Here is a 20,137-nt window from a genome sequence, read left to right on the forward strand (position 1 = left end):
ACGTTAGTGAGTACGTTGTGATGCCATATATTCTGTATAAAGTAGGATCGCCATCCAGGTCAAAACTGTAAATGAAAAAGGGATTTTATGATAGAATTTCAGTATATTGGGTCGATGCATAAGTTCGTGCAGTTCTTACATTTTATATTTTATTTTTATTCTGCTGTTCTGTTAATTCAAATACCAATACAACATAGAAGTAACATTAACATATTCTACAAGTGTAACAATACATTGCATACATTTTACTGTCACTCACATTAACTCACAATTACTCAGTGATGTATTCACCTCCACTATCTATGACCACCTTCAAACGTTCAGGTAGCAATTTAGTGCCTCGTCTGTAGAACTGTTTGGTTTTGACTGGAAGAAATTTGTTAGCGATTGGTCAAGAGAAGCTTTTCTGTGCTGTCCTTTCAGCAATTGCTTCATTGCTGTACACTGCACAAATTGTTCTCGCAGCTTCTGCTGCACTGGATCATCGTTTAAACTCGAAGAGTAAAATGTAACGGAAATAATCACTTTTCTCAACTTGACATCCCGTATTAGTTTGTCTGAAATATACACAATAATACGTTCACAATCAAGAAAACTGATGTTTGACAACACACAAACTCCAAACTATGGTAAAACAACGGAATAACGGTAAACAATCGCTTCACGCCGCATTGTTGCCACCCAAAAGAAAACCACAAGAACTTATGCATCGGTCCAATAAAAGAGTAGAGTTTTATCCGAAATTTGTTCTTAATGGTGCCGGGTTATCGAACTGCATGACATCGCCTCCGGTAGCCAAAGAGGAAGCTTCAACGACTCATCAGTTACATAAATCATTCCATTTAGTTGGAGAATTCACATTATATAAGCTTAAGTGATTGGATTGAAATATAATGAAATCTGCAGAAATTTTACTTTTCTATCCACTGCCGTCAAAATAACAACCACCACTTTTCTATGAGTCATCACGTAATCCGATTCCAAATTTCGCACTGTCAACGTGGTCTGATACTTCGTCTGGGAGGAGCGATCTACGTCACGCCATCGTGACACCCACAGAATCGTCTCTTAAATACTGAAGTCACAGCTGTCAAGGGGTCATCCTTTGTGGTTAACCTTCGATGATCATTCGTCAAACGGACTTTTGCTAGTATCTGTTACTTTTCGTTGACTATCTTTTGGACAGACGCTGTTGGTAACCATCGCTGCTTGCGGTTCTGGATGACGATCGCTCTACCTCTGTTAGAGAGCTCATCATCGAACTAGCCGTCCAAGGATCAGAGGAGGCGTGAGAGTTTCACCGCGGGTCAGTGGAGAAGCACATAAGTTTTTCACTCTGCGTATTCTCCTGGCCACATCTTCGTAAAGTAGAGAACTGGTTCCCTATCTCTATGGTAACCGGTCTCAAAACTTCCATTTTGAGTATAGATAAAATGGTGGAGATGCTGATCTCTCAGCTTCAGCCTAGACCTAAAAATGGCTGAATGGTGTAGAGATACATTTCCTTATATCGATTTTACTTTACATTTATGTATTTTTTTTTCTTAGCCTGAATTGGTTATTACAATGATGTAAATTACAAAATTCCACTGGGTTTTCAAAACAGTTACTAGCATGCTAATCAAATTGATAGATATGAATGTTTGATAGAGATCGTTGCTTATCGGTATGGGGTAGATGTGCTTGCTTGACTACCGTCTTGAAAGAAGGCCACTTCCATATTAAGAAGAGGGTAATGAGTTAATATCAATTTCAAAAAGGACCGTTTCAGGAATACAGTAATTGGTCGCTTTTAAGTTGACCGTATATTGCTACAGGTAGGAATTCCTGTTCATTACCTACATCTATAATTTGACGAAGATTCTGCCAACTGCTATGGAAATAAAATGACTGCTCCGGAATTTTGCGTCACTATGCTTGCTTGGAGTGTGGTGATTATCCGATACAATAACGATTATGAAAAAGGAATCACGTGTTGGTCAGTTCCGAAATTACTTGTTAGATTATCTTTTTATTTTACGATTGTAAACTACATTAAAAGATGTAGCTACTACGAATTGCCACTTTAGAAGGTAGAAATTCTTGTTTGTATTCAAGGAAATCAGATGGCGTTTATTCTGACCGTATTTTAACTATTCTTTGTAGCTTCTGATTAATTCTCCAGTGTGTTAGCATGTACACGTAACGCACTTTCAGATTGTGTATCTGAAGTTACCCGTTAACACTTGTAATCGAAAATTTGCTTTTGATGAATATTTGATGTAATATGGCAGAAAATTAAGTTTGAAAGAAAATGGAGGCGAAGAGATTCGTTAAGAGCCATAGTGTGTGAATGATTGCTAGTGATAATAGGAATTCGTGATGAGAGATCATTAAATATGTTTTTTCTCCTTACTATGTTAGTTAATTAAAATAAACCCTATATTCTTGTGTAAGAGCTTACTACGTACTAATGCCAAAGAATAAAAAGTACGATGTTTATTATTTACAGAATATGGGATATCATCAAGGCCAGCATAATCATCAGGGTCAGCATATCGCTCCTATGAACCATGGAATGGTTGGAAATGCGTATGCACAATGTAAGTGGAAAGTAAATATTTAAAATTGCCGCTCATTATAACTTGGTCATTTTTGTTCATTAGTGTAATCGTGCATGTAGTTCGAAAAGAACAAAAGAAACATCCGACAAGACAGGAAGATAGCTTTTATTTTAAAAGGCTCTTTGTAATTTACATTAAATAAGTATAGTAAATACCATGTTACATATTCATTTCATGTCAATATACACCTTGAACCACAATAATTTTGTGCTCAAGATAACAGATACGAGCAAATAGAAATTTTGTCGCACAACCTTGCAAATATTCTGAAGCAGTGATGTAATGAAGGTCGGATACTTCTAACAAAAAAGAAACAACTAATTAACAAAGTATCTGGAAAATAACTTCGCAGTATCTGTAAGTAGAGTATTGAGTGAAAATAAGTATAATTACAGCCGGAAATGAATAGTGTAAACTAAATGACCTAAAAGTGAAAAGTGAGCATTAAAAGCACAGTTGTATATTGGTTTTAGAGTAGCTAAAGAGGTTTGGTTCAGTATATTATGTGTATATTTTCTGTAACAATGCAGTGATTGATATAAGTTTTGTTATTTTAGATTTTAGTTTTAACATTAGTACTTCCTTAATTTTTAATTGAAAGTGTTGATACAAACAGTGAACCAAACCCAAGGACACTACGGTGGTTCACTAAAATCGTACCTCTAAAGCAAGAAGTCCCTGATTCGATTCCGGGTCATATGACTGACTGATTACTGTGTTTTTAATAGAGACGTCAACAGCGAGGCTGTTTGAACCTGTCGCGATAAAGGCAATGGCCGATATATATTTTGTACATTAAAAATTCAAAACAAAACTCATAGAAAAAAGTGATTCGTCAAAATAAGGCATTAATACAAAACAAAGCAAAATAGTCTGAAATTCAAACAACAGGGGACGTGAAACGGCTTAAATAATACGTAACAAAATATAAGATAGATAATTGGAAAATAAGTAAAACAAAATACCAAAAATAGTGACACATTGCAGGAAAATGTTAAAAAGTAACCCTCAGAGCTTCTAACTATTCCAGTCTCACGAACAAAGTAAGAATGCTAGCCAGCAGAGACCACATTATCTACTAAAAACTAATTAATTTTTTTAGATAACTCTAAACGTTCTCTGAGGTTTGAGTATTCTGGATATTCTTCAAGAAGTATTGAGATGCAATATACGAGAGAGTGAGCTTCAACATTGGGAGGGTATCTATTTTGTATTTTTTTTTAATTAAATGAGATCTTTAACGTCTCACCGTTATGTTCTATAGACTAAAGAAGACGGAAAAATTGAAAGAATTGGTAGCATGATAATGTGGGAGGAAACGGGTAAACCCACAGATCGATATTTTCCATCACAAGTTCATAGTCTGGGGTCGAACCAGGGGTCTCTCACATCAGAGGTGAACACATTTATTTTAACTTATGTAGAAGATTAACAATGAAAACCGAATAACATGGTTGACAGATAAATCTGTGAGGCTGTCCTAGTTCGTCGACGTACTCTTGCCACTTCCATAGGTATCCAGTTAACGAGATCTACAATTTCGCATTGTTCGTGCCCGTACTAGAGAATGAGAGTGTGAGTGGCTGTTCTTGAAAGCGGACTGGGTAGCGTAGTGGTTAACGCATCGGCACGGTATGCCGGAGGTCCCAGGTTCGTGTCCCGGTCCAGTCAATCACTTTTTCACTCGTGTTAGAATTCGCTCCTATAGAGGATTTAATGTATAAAATTTAAAAAAAAAAAAAAAAAAAAAAAGTTTCCTCTTTTCATTAGAATGCATGTTCCATTAGTTCATTTTTCTCTACTTAAACTTCTTTCACTTGCAACTTGCTAACTAACACCTGACTCTGAATTCCAACTCAGAACACTTCATAGCTGCTTCATGATTCTTTCCTTGTTGCTGTTTTTCCTTGCATATCAGGTGTAGAATTATTAAAATGTATTTTTCTTCCTTCTATACCGTTGTATGCGAATTGTGTAAGACAAAAAAACATTTTGCATATCACTGGATACAAGGAAGTCCAAAGTTTAAAATACTCTTCATTACCACCAACTACTGTTGTCTTTAATAAAATGGCAACAGTATCACAGAATAAGTCATTTCGTATTCTGCAAATTACTAAGTGTGAGTATTATTCAAATGAAACTGCCTTTCCACCTACAGTTCAACAAACAGCAGGCTCGTCTACGAATGACATAAAAAATCATAGAAGGATGCATATGCAAATGTAAAAGCGCTGGTTGTCCACGCACGTCAAAAGACATTATTGAGTTGAATGATGCAACTCTAGACAACAAGATTGTGTTAATCATTTATGGCCTTCCACGTCTCCAAATCTAACTCCTGCGATTTTTATATATGGATGTTTCACTTATGCCTGTTAATCTTCAAATTTGCGAAATCGAATTGTGGAAGCCGGAAATTCAGTAACTAGGGATCAGTTAACTCGTATGCAAGAAATGAACTACCATTTTAACATTTACCTTACATGGGCTGCCCATTTTGAGTTAATGCAACCCAAAGGACCATAGACCAAAATATGGACTTCCCTGTCTTCAGTAATGTGTTAAATGTGTTTGTTTTATACAGTTCGTATTAAAAAAAATGCCTTTTCTTTTTAGAAACATCCTGTATGTATACTATATTTAATGTTCCTTTTCTAGCATATCAACAGAATATGTCAAATTCATCTCAGCAAGACAACGTGGAAATGGAAAGAAACGAACTTCCTCCTTTGCCACCGGGTCCACCTCCGCCACCTCCTGGAAGTGGGAATTATCAGCCACCTCCACCGCCTGGAAGTCCGCCTGGGGATTACCATAATGACCGTAAGCAAGTTTACTTTCTCTCTTTCAGTATATATGTCTATGCTATTAGTATTATATCTTGCGAAGTTAGTATAAATTTATGCCTTATCAGGTATTGATGAGTTACAAGCTTAAGTACATTTTTATTTATATGAATTTGTCGGGTTTATCAGACGATGGTGAACTAGTAGTTCGTACTAAGGATTAAGTTCATCTTTAAAGAACATTGAAAGCACATTAGAGCGGTTGGACTCATCAGAAACTTCATATGACCATTCTGGAGGCCTATTTCATAAAGATAATCATTATTAGCTACTAAGTTTCATGAACATAAATATTCTACTCATACTATTGAATACTAATATTATAATGCTCTCACCTCCGGGGTCGATTTCCGGTGGGGGCACTCGGTTGAAAAAGTGTAAAAAGCTTTTTCAGGCCAGCCATTCTGAATGAGGTTTTCCTGGGTTTTTTCTCATTCACACCAGGCAAATGCTGGGGTGGTACCTAACATTAAATTCTACTAATATTATGACAAGACTGATAATTTTGGAAGCAGAGTTCAAAAAATCACAATTCATTTGCTTGAATTACTTTTTAAAATTAAAATTCTGTAATTGATTATTTAATGCAGTTGATTTTTTTTTTTTTTTTTTGTGGGGTGGAGTATTTGTGAACTTCCCGGCTTTTACTATGACTGCGTGATGTATTTGAATATCAAGTAATTAAGATATGCATTTTTATCAATGTAATGTGATAAAAAAACAGTTGATGTTTTATCATATTACAAAAATACATCAAACAATTCATTTCAAACGGTTTAGCTGTTTTCCTATGAAGCGATTACAAACGAAAGCTTTTACATTTTTATATAATAGATGTACTAGCAATAGTTGAAAATGGTATAATCTTTCGAAGTGTATTCTGTGATGCGTAATTTCAGAACTGAAAATTTTTCATTTTTATTTTCAGAGGCTAATAAGTCTCGTGTGAAATTTAATATTGGTGGAAAACGCGGAGGAAGAATGGGTTTGGTTTCAGTGCCAATGCAGCATCAAGGAGGACAGGTGGCAAATGGTCAAATCCCACCACAAATGAATGAGAACAATACGCCTATGAACCAACCGAATGTTAACCAAGGACAAACAAATAACCATGGATTTGGTGGCAACCAGTTTTCTGGCGGTCAACCTGGTGGTAAAAAGAAGAAAAAGAAGAGGAATAAGAATAACCAGTTTAATAATATGTTTAACAATATGGGGAATCAAATGTACAAGAACAACAAAAAGAACAACCAATTTGGTATGAACACAGTAATGCATTTCAACAAACCTCAAGAGGAAGATGAAGTGCAGGTGATTGGGCCTGTACCCGAACCAAATAAAGTGGCTGCTGCAAATGAAAACGTTAGTGAAAACAAACCAACGGTTCCAAACACAGAGAATTCGCAGCAGAATGGAGTACAAGAGAGCCCTAATAAATTCACTGACTGGCCTGATAGCTTAAAGTAAGTAAATTTTTCTTTGTCATATAGACGATACATGAATCGATCTTGAGAAATGCAGACAGCACTGATTTTTCTCAAAATTTTATTGTTATTGTTAGTGGTGTATTTACTATCATATATATATTTTTTAAATCAGTAGTTTTATTATCTAAGTTGATTATAATATTTCTTTTCAGTTTCAAAATAAGATATTAAAAAAAAAGTCAGGAACTCAAACTTACACTCTAGGTATCATTTCAACTAACAGAATAGCATACGCTTGGTCTTTTTTTTAATAGCATGTTTGTATTAAAATGTGCTGCTTACTGCTGCTAGTAAAAAAGTTCTTCGAATGGAAACTGCATTAGATTTTTTTAATTACTACAATTTTTTTTGCACAGAAACACAGCACGCATGTTTCTTTGTTTACAGTTCTGCGCTTGGTTAGATGGGGCTTTTAGTCGTGAGTTCTTGAAAGACAATGAAAAATCCGCGTTATCATTTTATTCATAATGTAAATGTGCCTATAGTTAAGTTGACTTTTAAAATACATGACAGATATGAGTTCGTGATTCTTTAAAAGTTCAGTCCTATAAAGAACTGAAAATAAAGGAAGATTACTTCTAAATTCTTCCTGTAGTAAGTAGAATTACGGCAAAAGGATTTCTGTTGCTCATCAAGGATCTTCATTTGAGGAAATTACATGGAAATTTTTATTTTAATGTCAAAACTCGAACGAAATCGTGTGTAGTAGATGACTTTTAAGAGAGACATTTCATCACATTATTGTTAAGGAATATACTGTACATAGCAAGTTCGGCACAACTTGGTCTGAAAATAGTGTTGATTAATTAATTGGATTTTGTTTTAAATACTTCAAAGGTAATGTATAAGTACTATGAGAATAGTAGAATGTGAAACTAATTAATTTAAGTGCTTTCCTTAGTTTATTATTCTATTGTATCATAGAGTAGAAAATAGAATGCTTTTAGGGTGGAGAGATTAGTTTCAATTGAGATTTTTCTCAGGGTATTTACTTTACAGTAGAATGAACCAAATATTTCAGATAGGAAGCATGTATAAATAGTTTCCATTATTTATGGAAAATCTGCGCATAAAGGCAAAAGAAATAATTTGGCACGAATGAATAAATTAGATTGTGCTAAATTACTAATACATCGTAAGGAACAGAAGAAATTTTCTTACCTGAATTGTTCGTAAACAAAAATTAGGTCAATACTTAAACAGCTCTAATGTGCTATTTACGTCGAAGTGTGTATTTTATTTAACCTTTTAAAATAAATAAGTAAATTTAAATGTAAGCTTAATCAGGGTGTCTATCGATCACGAAAGTCATGAAGTCGCGAAATCAGAAAACGGTCATGAAAGTCAAGAAATTTAGCTTTTGGGTCATGATTTTCTTAGATCTCTACAAATATAAGTTTAGACTGGAAAAGTTTGTTCTATAAAACGTCAAAATTTACCACCAAAAATGTCTATGGTTGGCTTAGACGCTACCAAATCGCAAGCAAAGCACGCTTCTATCGCATCCATGAGAATTCGGCCCAATTCGCACCCAAATTCACTCTTGAGAATGGTACTAAATTTTATGATTTGGGAAGGAAAAGGTCACGAAATTTCATTTTGGAATTTTAGTAGGCACCCTGTTACTGGAATATTTTTCTCAGATAAAATAATCCATGCATTTATTTAACTTAAAATATTGAGCCCTATCGTAGACGTAAACTTGAAATATGTTAAAATTATCTTAAATATCATATAACCAGAATTTCTCTTGATGGTGCGATATTAATGGTTTGATGAAAAGACGTGAAATGAATTGACACTGACCGTGGTTCGATTGCAGATCATATGAGTTGGTTGTAAGCAACATTGTAACCGTGGGATTTTTGTAGAACCTTTTTTCTTCCACATCATACATTTTCATTTAGTATGTCTTTAGCTAGAGCACAGCCTGTGATGTTAAAATCCATTTATGGATTGTTACATATTGCAATAAATTCATCTACATTCTCTCTCTGTCTCTCTTTTTTAAATTACACAGACGTGAATTGAAATTTGGTGACTTCTGGATTGCGGACTGTAGGAGTTAAAAGCCTGGGAATAATTGTTTCACCTTGCACAGGGAAACTGTAACTTTGAAAGAACGCGAAATGAATATTTAGAAATAAAATATTTTAAAATTTATGGATCGCTCAATGAAAATTAGCGACCTCTGAGATCGGCAAAATTAACAGTATTTTATTTTATTAATTAATAAAAATATTAAAAACTTTAGGCAGAAACTACAAAGATAGCATTGATAGATATAGTATGAAATTTGCTTTAAAACTGATGTAGACTTTCTAGTAGCCTCTGTTAACCCAAGTGCACCGAAGTTTCTCGAAATTCCATGAGATTTATTTCGAAGTGAAGCCATTTTTGTTTTTCGACGATCCGAAAGAGATCTGTGGATTCAGAAAATAAGAATTTCCCATTTTAGTCCTAGTTTGCTCTATCTTTTACTTCATAAAGATGAATAGCACAAAACTAATTAGCGATTATTAATGCGTGCTTCCGGACGAAATTCCGTATTTTTGGTTCATCCTGTTTTGTATGATGTTCCGTTATATATTAATCGAACAAACTTTGTAGACAAATTTTACAGTAAACATTTTCTTTGTGTTTCATTGAGGCACTTGTTTCAGTGAGTTAAAACTCATGGAATGCCTATAGTAGTAAATAAGAATTAAATATGGTAATGTTTTCATATCGGTAATTAGTAGAAGTCATTGTATTGTATCAAGTATGAGTGGGGAAGTATTGTATTTTCATAAGTGAAATCAGTGTTACTACGAAATGTATATGTACTAAATGAGGTCAGTTCGAAGTATATCTGTCCTAAGGTTGGTATTCTTTCATTAATATTACGAGATATTAATAAGTTTTCAGTACCTTATTGATGATGTGTAGAATTTGGATGAATTGTGCGTAATTCTTCTTACAGCACCCTGGCATTTCACTTAATATTCTTAAGTTACATGCCCGTAACCTTCTCGTACCTGATAGCAGTGAACTTTTCGCTTCTCCAAAATATAACAGTTTTCGCAGGTTTCCCTCATTCATGTCTTCCTATTAAACATACTCTTTCCTGCTTTAGGAGTTTTCTTTGATTGCTTACAGAAAACTGCTATAGTTTTTCAGTGATCCAGTGAAGGATAAAAGAATTTGTAACGAGTTCGCAAGTTAATGTTTTGTAGACTGGACTTTGCTAGACTTGAAATATGCTATTTATTTTGTCATTATATTTTAGGAATTATGTGAACAGGTGTTACAGTAAATGTGTTACACCTGTTGACAAAGATAGAGTAGAAATAATATTGAAAGGAAAGATAACTATGGCAGCCAAAGATAGGACGTTGTGGACGAAGGATTGGGACAACGAACCTCTACCCAGGTAAGTTTACAATAAGTGGGCTGTTTGCGAGCAAAGAGGAGCTAGTTTATTTATTTATTTTATTTTATGAGAAATCAGTTTCAGCAGTTTCTTTATTAGTAGAGGGCCAATCGAATGACTACAGATTAATTCTAAATCACACGAAAGAGTTGAAGTACATAGCAATGAACATATTAGAGTCAGTTAAAAATCTGTCTGTGTTGTATTAATGCTAAACTTAATTGTGCATCACAATAGAAAATAAAATAATACTGATTGGGATGTGTTGCTGTCAAAATACATATATATTTCAAATTTTCATTGATATTTCAGGTAACATTATCGATTGCCTATCATCTGGATGCTTTTTTAGTCTGTGATAGTTTCATAATAACATAATGTGATAGTTTCTTTAATTAGTATTCTCAATTTAAGGTTAACTTGATCAAACTTACGGAAATAAAATAATTTTGCTTCTTCAACACTGCCACATTAGAAAATTGTATGCATTTAATTACATATCACAAGTTTAATAAATATTTCAATAAAGCACAGTGCAAATTTCCTGGAACTCTACAGTTACTGCAGTTGCTCAAAATGGTTGATGCCAGACTTTTCTAAACCCTTGCCGAAGAAACAGAACTTAAAGCTGTACGAAGTCTTTCGAATCGTCCCTTGCGTGCATCACAAATGAAAGTGTACATGCGTGTTTAACTTTTCATAAAGCGATGTAAATGTCAAGCGTGTAGGGAGTTCTGTTTTAAACTCTCACTTCCATTGCCAGTGAACTTCAGCAACATATTTAACCTTAAAATACCACTTTAAAATTGACTTGCATTCCTCAAATATCAAGCGTGTATCGGCCATTTTGTTCGACGATCATACGTCATGTAAACGGTCACGAGAGTACTGACATCTGTTGAGGAAACATTATACTAAATTCAACTTCGAAAACAATACGCGTATACCATATCGTTAATAGTATTAGTAACTGTATGTTGGCATAGTATCAACGGAACACAACCACATTCCGACCTTTAAACCTTCAATTACATTTTATTTGTTATTAGTGGATCTGTAGTAATTATTTTTAAAAATAAGATCTCTGAGCTTTTAGTGGACGTTTTCCAAAATCAAATTGTAGGTAGAGTAGTGTAGTTGGAATGAGTATCTTGTCCTTGCCCTTTCAGTATGTGGTGATACGTTAATGTGAGTGATAATATTTTTGAGCTGAAAGGAGTTGTTGTTAGGACTAAACAATGAGCTGTTCGAATTTTTCTCCAATGTCAATAGGGAAGTTGTGGAACAGTACATTTTAGTAAGATAAAGAAATTGTCTTAAAGATTATCATTGAATTTACCACAACACTATTACTGAATCACTTTATATGTAATTCACATTATTAGTTTATTAAAATAATCTTGTTACTGAGTTTATTTATGAAAATTTTCATAACACGGATGCTAATTTTGGTAGTATTGATGTTCCTTATGATATACAAACACTAGTAATGCATAATCAACACTTAGAAACTAAATTTATTGTAAGAATATTTACACTTTGTGTTATGGTAAAAGATAATTGTAGTAATCTTATTCCTACAATGGTCATTCCAAAAGTTTTGCAATACAAACAATGATTCTTTTCAGAACTTCTTTCATAAATATATTCCACATAATTTTACGAAGGTTTTGTAATTCAATAAGATTTACGTTGTTCCGTCCATGTTTATATTATTTGGCTGATTTTTCAAACGCATTGACTGCGTTTATCTTCAGAGTGGTAGTAATTCAGGCAATTGTTGTACAATTATTGTGATGTAATTTTAATTGTTGCATTGTTATAAATTTAGATTTATATATTTAACAATTAAATATTGTTACAAATTACAGATTGATTCAAATTTATATTAAGTTTCTTCTTCTTCTTCTTCTTATTATTATTATTATTGCTGCTTTTGCTTTTTTCTTATGGTAATAACATATTCCAAATTTCACTTAATATCAAATCCTCTCTGTTCAGTGTGTTATCGTGTTAATTTTATTTGCTTCTCTTAATAATTTTTTATACCTATGAGTGGATCTGTATATCACCGACGCAGTTTCAAACAAAATTTTGGGTAGACGGTGACTCAGTGGTAGAGTGCTTACCCCTTGTGCGTGGGTCCCTGGTTCGATCCCGATCAGTTAAGTTTGTGGTTGATAACATCATGTCCGTGGGTTTTCTCGGGTTACTCCCGTTTCCTCTCACTTTCTCCTTCCATCATTCACTTGCATTAATCATCATCTCCCTTAGCCTAACAGGCATAATCGTGGGACGTTAAACTCAAAAGATTTCGTTTCTTTTCAAATAACATTTTATGCTTCTGTTGCATGTTACATTAAAGCTGACTTCTCTAGTTTATTTAATCGTATATATATCGTACATGTTCTCACGTCTAGTTTTAATTGTACATTCATTTATACAATGTACGTTAAACTATATTAATATGGGATTAAGTAAATACCTGAGATATCTTTTTTTTTTTTTTTTTTTTTTTTTTAAATCTTTCACGAGTCGACTTACGGATGTGAATGTTATTAAGATAAGTAATGGAAATAAAATTACATAATAACACATTGAACAGAGTAGTAGTTTTCAAATTAAGTGTAATTTGGAATATGTTACTACCATAAAAAAGAAAGAAAGAAAAACGAAAGCAGTAATAACATTAAGAAAACTATTAATATAAATTTGAATCAAGCTGTAATTTGTAACAGTTAAAATTATACCACAATAATTGTACAATTGCCTTAATTAGTACTACTCTAAAGATGAACGCAGTAAGTGCTTTTGAAACGTAATTGAAATAAATGCGGATGGAATGTGTTACTTAATGAATTCTTTCATAAGTTGAGTTGAGTTGATTTTAGTTTAACATCTCGGTCAGCAGCGAGGCTATATGAGACGTGGACCTACTGATTAACGTGGAATCCGAACCACGTGAGCTCCCGCCGGGAATCGAAGCGTTCACGGTAATTGTCGTAAGGAGCATTGCACTTAATATGGTGTTTCTTGCAATGAGTCAGTTTTATTTGATTCAATTTCGGTTTAGCGTTCTTTTTAGCAGTGAGACTGTATGAAACGTGGATCTACTGATTAACGTAAGATCCTAACCATGTGAGTTTCCGCCGGTAATAGAATCTTGATCTCCCGCGCCAAAGACGCTTGCACTATCCACAGCCATGAGAAGTTTTGCCACGAGTCAAAAACGCGGTGCAATGTTATATAAAAAATCGCATTATTGCAGTATTGTTTACTGATGAAAGCTAAAGATAAAACAGTTTAGTCACACACAGCCAAATCAGGTGCATATTGGAGTATCATAAATTGGTTCGATATAATTGGCTTAGCTTTGCGGTATGAGAAGGATTGTCATATTGAAAAAGTAATCTTAAATTTTCAAGAATGTAAGAGATATTGGCAGACATACTGCTGGTGGTTAACCTCTTTGTTAGCTCCAACTAGACCATGTTACAGTACACATCGTATATGACTTACTTCAGTGCTTATTTTTAATAAGACCCGGGTTCGATTCCCAGCGGGAGCTCAAGTGGTTCGGATTCCACGTTAATCAGTAGGTCCACGTCTCATATAGCTTCGCTGCTGAACGGGACGTTAAACTCAAAATCAACTCAATTATTTTTAATAAATTTTTCCTGGTTGTTCGTGTTGGGTTATATTCATGGATCCCCCGGATACTGTGCTCGCCGAGGGACGTCAGCCCTCAAACGTAACGGGCTAAATGACCTTCGATGCGGACAACCCAGAAATCTAAATCCTAAATCTGATTTTTAGAAATTAACAATTGCATGTACATAACGCGAAACCACCTTCCTAAAATTCGTTCAAGTACATGTGTGTACGCGAGCAACGAACTAGTATCTAGGGTTGCTTCTGTCATCGCATAGGCTGTCTGTCTAGGTTAAAAAAAGAATGGCTGTCCACTTTAAAAAGGCACATTCTCCCAGTTGTACGTAGGAAATTATGATGCTTTGAATTCAATAAAGATTTAGTTGGTAAAGGTGATTAAAATTTTACGTAATTCCATATAGAACCTTGACTGTTTTCAATCATTTATTGCACAGCATCAATATCGTCAAACGTGGTCTTACATGGGACTCATCTTTCGAAGATATACGGTCCCGTTGACATGTATCGTCTAAAAGCTGTCGTATACAGTAAAATGTCTTCACCGAAGGGTACTTTTTAACTTCTTATGGCAGTCTTCGTCGTTCAAACCAACACGGAAATCGTGGAAAATCATGGCTTAAAAAAAGCTTCTCGTAATAGTTACATTCTAACATTTGAAATAACGCAGTTGTGGCTGAACCTCTCTTCTGATTACAGTTAGATAGGACCTTTCCTGTAACGAGAAAGACAGGACATGCTTTATATATCATCCGTTTTCGAATTGCAAATTTTTAGGAGTGAGACTCATATTTTTCATTGTAAACATCACAATTGTAGATTATGGTTTAAGTAAATAAATGTTAAATGCTTCATGTGCATTCATATAAAATAAACACTCTTTCCTTGTTTCCAGCATAACAGGTAGTGATTTACTTAACGCTATTAAACTCCCACAAACCACCAGTTCAGAGGGAAATGTAACAGTAACTGTGAAATCCTCTGCCAATTCCGCAAAAAAGTCTACTCCGTTTAGAGGCTCGGGACGCAATCGTTTCAGAAGGTCTAGGAGTAAATCACGGTCTCGTTCAAGGTCAAGGAGTCCGCAAAAGTCTCGAGCGAGGTCAAGGTCACATTCTCGAAGCCCAGCCAGAAGAAGAAGAGCGAGAAGGTAGGTATATTTGAAGATTACCCCTCCTACAGATGTAGTTTCTATGCTGTGTGAAATCGCTTTATTTATCACTAAAGACCGGATTTTAAGGTGCAAATATAGTCAGGAAGGGGAAAAGAAAGGTGAAAAAATTGATAAAGTGGATTTATTCAGGTGCAAAACATTAATATTAATATTCTTTATTCACATTAGCGAAAACTAACCTTACAGAAGCAAAGGTATAGTACTGCGTTTCAGGAAATTTGTGTTCGGCTATGTGCCTTTGGACATTTAATATTCCGTAACGTCAAGTTCTGTTGCTTGGACTTCTGGACCCTTGTATGGGGAGAAACTCCGGTGAAAAATCCGTCAGCGTTTCCCTTACACTTGTCAGCATCTTCCATTGTTACTTCTTCCAAATTCTGAGTTACTGTACATTAGGCAAATACTTGTAACGATGCACTGTGTGAGAAGTTCCAACGTAGGCCTTCGTCGCTGAGCACTTGTTGGGTATAATTGATGGCTGGTGCATGTGTTGAATCGGGACCGCGCCAAGGTTGGACGACGACAAGCCTGGACACTTTTTGTGTCCAGGCTTGTCGTTGTCCATCCTTGTCGTCAGCGACCCAAAATGAGATATGTAAAAGCATCTCGGGGTCGATCCCGACAAGCCTGGACACCTTCAGGAATGTGTCCAGGCTTGTCGGGATCGACCGCGACAAACTGTACACCCCAGGAATGTGTCCAGGCTTGTCGTCAACGACCCAATTTGAAATGTCTGTTCCAACAAACTCTATCAGTTAAGGCGTTTCCAGTTGCATGGCTCGCATCTATATCGCTATTGGCTGATTCTCGCCAGTCAGCTACTGCCCTCTACTAGAGGATTTTCGAATTATTTTAAATTTATTTATCTTTTATTAAAAGAGATTATTATTATTTACAAAATTTTCGTTTTACTTAAATAATTGGGATGTGTGCCATTGTACATAAAATTTTCACCGAACTGACCTAGCGCCGATACGGTGTCGTCGAAACGTAGCGGCCCCAAAGCCTGATGGCTTGAATAGGTTTGAACCCTCATGTCTGTGGTACTTCTTACGATTGTTATGAATATCACGGTGGTATAAAAATAACACTGAAGTATAATCAGAGACAACAGTTGCCCTTGTACAGTGATAACACTAACTGCCCTTGTACACCCGTACAAATGAATAAACAGTTGAATTTGTCAGATCTACGTGCTTTGAATGCACCAAATCGGCCCATTGGAATGTGTCCAGGCTTGTCGTTGGCCAACCTTGTCGTGAGCGACCCAAAATTAGATGTGTCCAGGTTTGTCGGGATCGACCACGACAAGCTTGGACACCCCAGGAATGTATCCAGGCTTGTCGGGATCGACCACGACATGCTTGGACACCTCAGGAATTCGTTCGAGTCTGGCGCAAGAGAATAAGTTGAGAAGTGTCCAAGCTTGTCGTCGTCCAACCTTGTCGGGAGCGACCAAAATTAAGTGTCCAGGCTTGTCGTCGTCCAACCTTGTCTGCGTCCCGTTGAATCTAGAGCGCGCGAATGAATCCTTTAATTTTGTCGAAGTTTTCGCACAAGGAAAGTGCACATCTTATTCAGGTACTCCTCCTGATTGTCAGCGAATTCTGGTAGGCAGAGCTCAATGAGTAATACTAAAGTTCGTCGCCCAATTTCTCTATCATTTTTCATTGTTGTAATTTCAAACCTCAAGGTCTATCGCCTAATGTTGCGACTAAATATTATCACTTTATAGGTCTTGTTACAAAATAAGGCTTGAAATTTAACGCAACTGCTCAAATGGAGTGAAAATAATTTATTTCCGTTAAAAAAGAAAAAGGAAAACGGAAAGATAAAAGTGCTGAAGAATTAAGAAGTGAAAAAAAGGGGAAAATGTATAAATCTCAAGAAAAATGTGTAAAAAATTTGTCCCCATTTCGCTTCGGACTGGGTATGAAAATAGCAAGTTTTTAAAAAGGTGCTGCATCCTAAAATCCGCCCTCTATTTATCACCTCCATGTTTCGTGAGGACAAATGTGAATAATCATCTACAATATTTCAAAGCTAATAGGACTTATTTTCTAGCAGCAAGTGTTGCGAATTTTACGTATTTTTATTTTTGCTTTCGTTTTGTATTAATGCAAAATCCTTAGTAAAATACATATTCTATCAAACTTGGGGAAAAATAAGTAAATATGAAAACAAAGAAGAAAATAAACGTAAAGAACTCCATAGAATAGACTTGAAAATTTGGTAGTGTTCTCAGCTACCAATTTATAAATAAAAATTATTAATTTTACAGGCACCTAAATAAATAATCACTTTGCAGACAACACAAACAACTGCTGATATACCAAATCCACCGTATCTTATTATCACCAAGTTAATTCGTTATTCTCTATAATTTCCATAAATTTTGTCGCAAAGTAAAGATACTGAAAGAAGAAATAAGTTGATACCTAGATTTTTACATGCAAAGTGGCATCATTCGGGTCCCGTTCTTTCCTAAAATTCTATCTTTCTTTATTATTATTACTGTTATTGCATCCTGTTTGAGAGATCCTGTATGCCTATATGGTTAGAATATACTCCTTAGCCTGGTTGTTGAAAAAGGACATTAAACCCAAAATCAATTATCTCATCCTGATTGGTAGACGAAGTAGGAGGTCTACCAGAGTGACTAACAAGCAGTTCTTATATTTTCATCTTCAGTGCAAAATTAAATCTTGCTAAATTATTGTTCCTCCTTTGGTATAGCATATGTGGGATTTCATTTTGAGAGTGAGCACATACGACTCGGATTTCATGTTAAGATCAAATTCAGAAAGGACTCCATACTACGTTTACAAATACAAACAAAATCATGCCAAAGACAATTCATACAAAGTGTGTGGAACATAATAGTTGCTGACGTTGTTGACCAGCGAATGTGTAATTTTACATAATGTGACGGGACTCAAATTATTTTAAGTTCGGTTCTCGGCGGGAGCTCATGTGGTTCGGATTCCACGTTAATCAGTAGGTCCCGTCTCATATAGCCTCGCTGCTAAAATGAACGTTAAAATCAAATCAGATTCTGTTAAAAATCTGTAATTATCAAACTCTGTTAAAAAACGTATACAAACACTTATGTATTGAAATTTTGTTACATAAAACGTTACTATGAGTTTTGTTAGTGCATAGCAAATCATGGACACATTATAAATTTTAGGTTATTTTTTAAATATAAGATTATTATGGGAATAATAGTAAAACAATAATTAATCTTGTTTGTTCACGTTATTACCATAGACTTGTAGCTGTAATTACTGCTCTCGGTTAAATTATGACCACTTGAGTATGAACAACAAGAACTTTAAGAGAAGACAGTATTGACCTGTGAACTTAATTTGGTTCTTACTAAGTTAAGCAGTTGCTACGAAACCTTGTTTGCAAACCGTTAATTAGGAATCTATCTGCATTGTGTGATTGTATGTTAGCTAAAGTTAACCACTTCGCTTTGAAGCTAAGTGAAAGGAGGAAACAACCGATTTTTTAACACGCCGGAATCATCTATAGGTGCGAATTCTGTAATACACAAAAGACTGAAAATGTGACTGACTAGACCGGAGCTCGAACCCGGTACCTCCGGAATACGTGCCGATGCATATGGGAAGCGGACTGGTTGGCATAGTGGTTAACGCATCGACATGGTATCCTGGAGGTCCCGATCCAGTCAGTCTCTTTTTCACTCTTTGTGTGTTAGTGAAAAGATGTTACCTGCCAGGCTGCTTTTATAGTGGGTGATATTTGGACAGCGCGTAAGCCTACCGTTGCTGTTACTTTTGTTAATTGTTAATTGGAGTAACAGTCAGTAGGAGTTGATCTGCTATTGCTTCCGTGTGGTGGACCAAGCAGGGGGAAAAATGAATGAAACTCATCACATGTTTAGTACATAATTGAACGAAATTTATGTTGTTGGCGTCATAATCCTAAATGATATCATACTTCTGTATATTTTTGATCTATATTATTTGTGATGATAACGGATTTTGTACATAATATTAACGTACATTTATTGGTGTTTACTTTTAGTATTCGTTAGGTATTTAATTTACTTTCGCTACATTGTTGTTAGTTCAGTGATGCGAATTGATATTGTTTGGACTTGCCACCATGTACTTATCTCCATTAATATATTTAAGTACTTCTACAGAATTCATTTTTTACAGTATTTAGTATTTAGTTTAGTATGCAATGTTTACACTGATAGAATAAAATGAATAATTAATGAAATTGTAAGTAATGTGTAGTACTTTCTATAACTGAAAAAGTTAAAGTGATCGTACTTTGTTTTCTTTCTTGAAGTAATAGCACATCGAGCAGCGAAGATAGTTTTCGCTTTCGAGGAGGAAAAGGACGTGGCAGAGGAAGAAACCGAACTCCAGATAGGTCAGAAAGCAAAAATAGAAATCGGATGAGAAATAGAGGGAAACAGAATAGCAATAACAAGGGGTAAGTGAAAAATATTTTTCTTTCTTACGTATTAAGGATGTAATAGTAATTCGTGATTTTATGTTTTAAAGCACTGAATATTTAATTTATGGCATTGAAATATTGTAATTTTACATAGATTTAAATGAAAAATCAACACGATATTTTAACATGAATGCAGGTAAACATGAGCACAGTGACTCAGTGTGTTAGAGCTTAACTCCATTGCCCAATTTCGAAAGTCTTTTACCACTTCATTCAATTTTTGCCGTTGACGAATAAATTCGTAAGTTTTTGTGTTAGTGCTTCTGTTACTTGTATTGAGGTGCTCAACCGATTATTTAATTATTTAGTTGCATTTTGTCATTATACTTTATCCGTTGAGGATTTTGGTTTGGCTTAACAAAGTTTTGAATATTCGTAAATACTGATACATATTGTTTTAATAATAAAAGATTTTGGCGTTTTCTGTTAGAGCCTTTCTATTTCAA

At 35.0% G+C, this 20,137-nt stretch overlaps 1 protein-coding gene across 2 annotated transcripts in view; it reads left to right on the forward strand.

The window, feature by feature from the left end:
- The window catches only part of LOC145680313 (leukocyte receptor cluster member 8 homolog), a 51,229-nt gene that overhangs the window by 10,582 nt on the left and 20,510 nt on the right, over positions 1-20,137 (forward strand). For both annotated transcript variants that reach the window (XM_081750683.1, XM_081750682.1), the window contains exons 4-9: positions 2,492-2,582; positions 5,265-5,429; positions 6,381-6,915; positions 10,208-10,351; positions 14,916-15,170; positions 19,521-19,667. In XM_081750683.1, the coding sequence (XP_081606809.1) occupies positions 2,492-2,582; positions 5,265-5,429; positions 6,381-6,915; positions 10,208-10,351; positions 14,916-15,170; positions 19,521-19,667 (1,337 nt within the window). The remainder of the gene's footprint in view (positions 1-2,491; positions 2,583-5,264; positions 5,430-6,380; positions 6,916-10,207; positions 10,352-14,915; positions 15,171-19,520; positions 19,668-20,137) is intronic.

This window comes from Thermobia domestica, chromosome 3 (genome assembly GCF_964235325.1).
Source record: "Thermobia domestica chromosome 3, izTheDome1.hap1.1, whole genome shotgun sequence".
Classification (NCBI taxonomy): Eukaryota; Metazoa; Arthropoda; class Insecta; order Zygentoma; family Lepismatidae; genus Thermobia; species Thermobia domestica.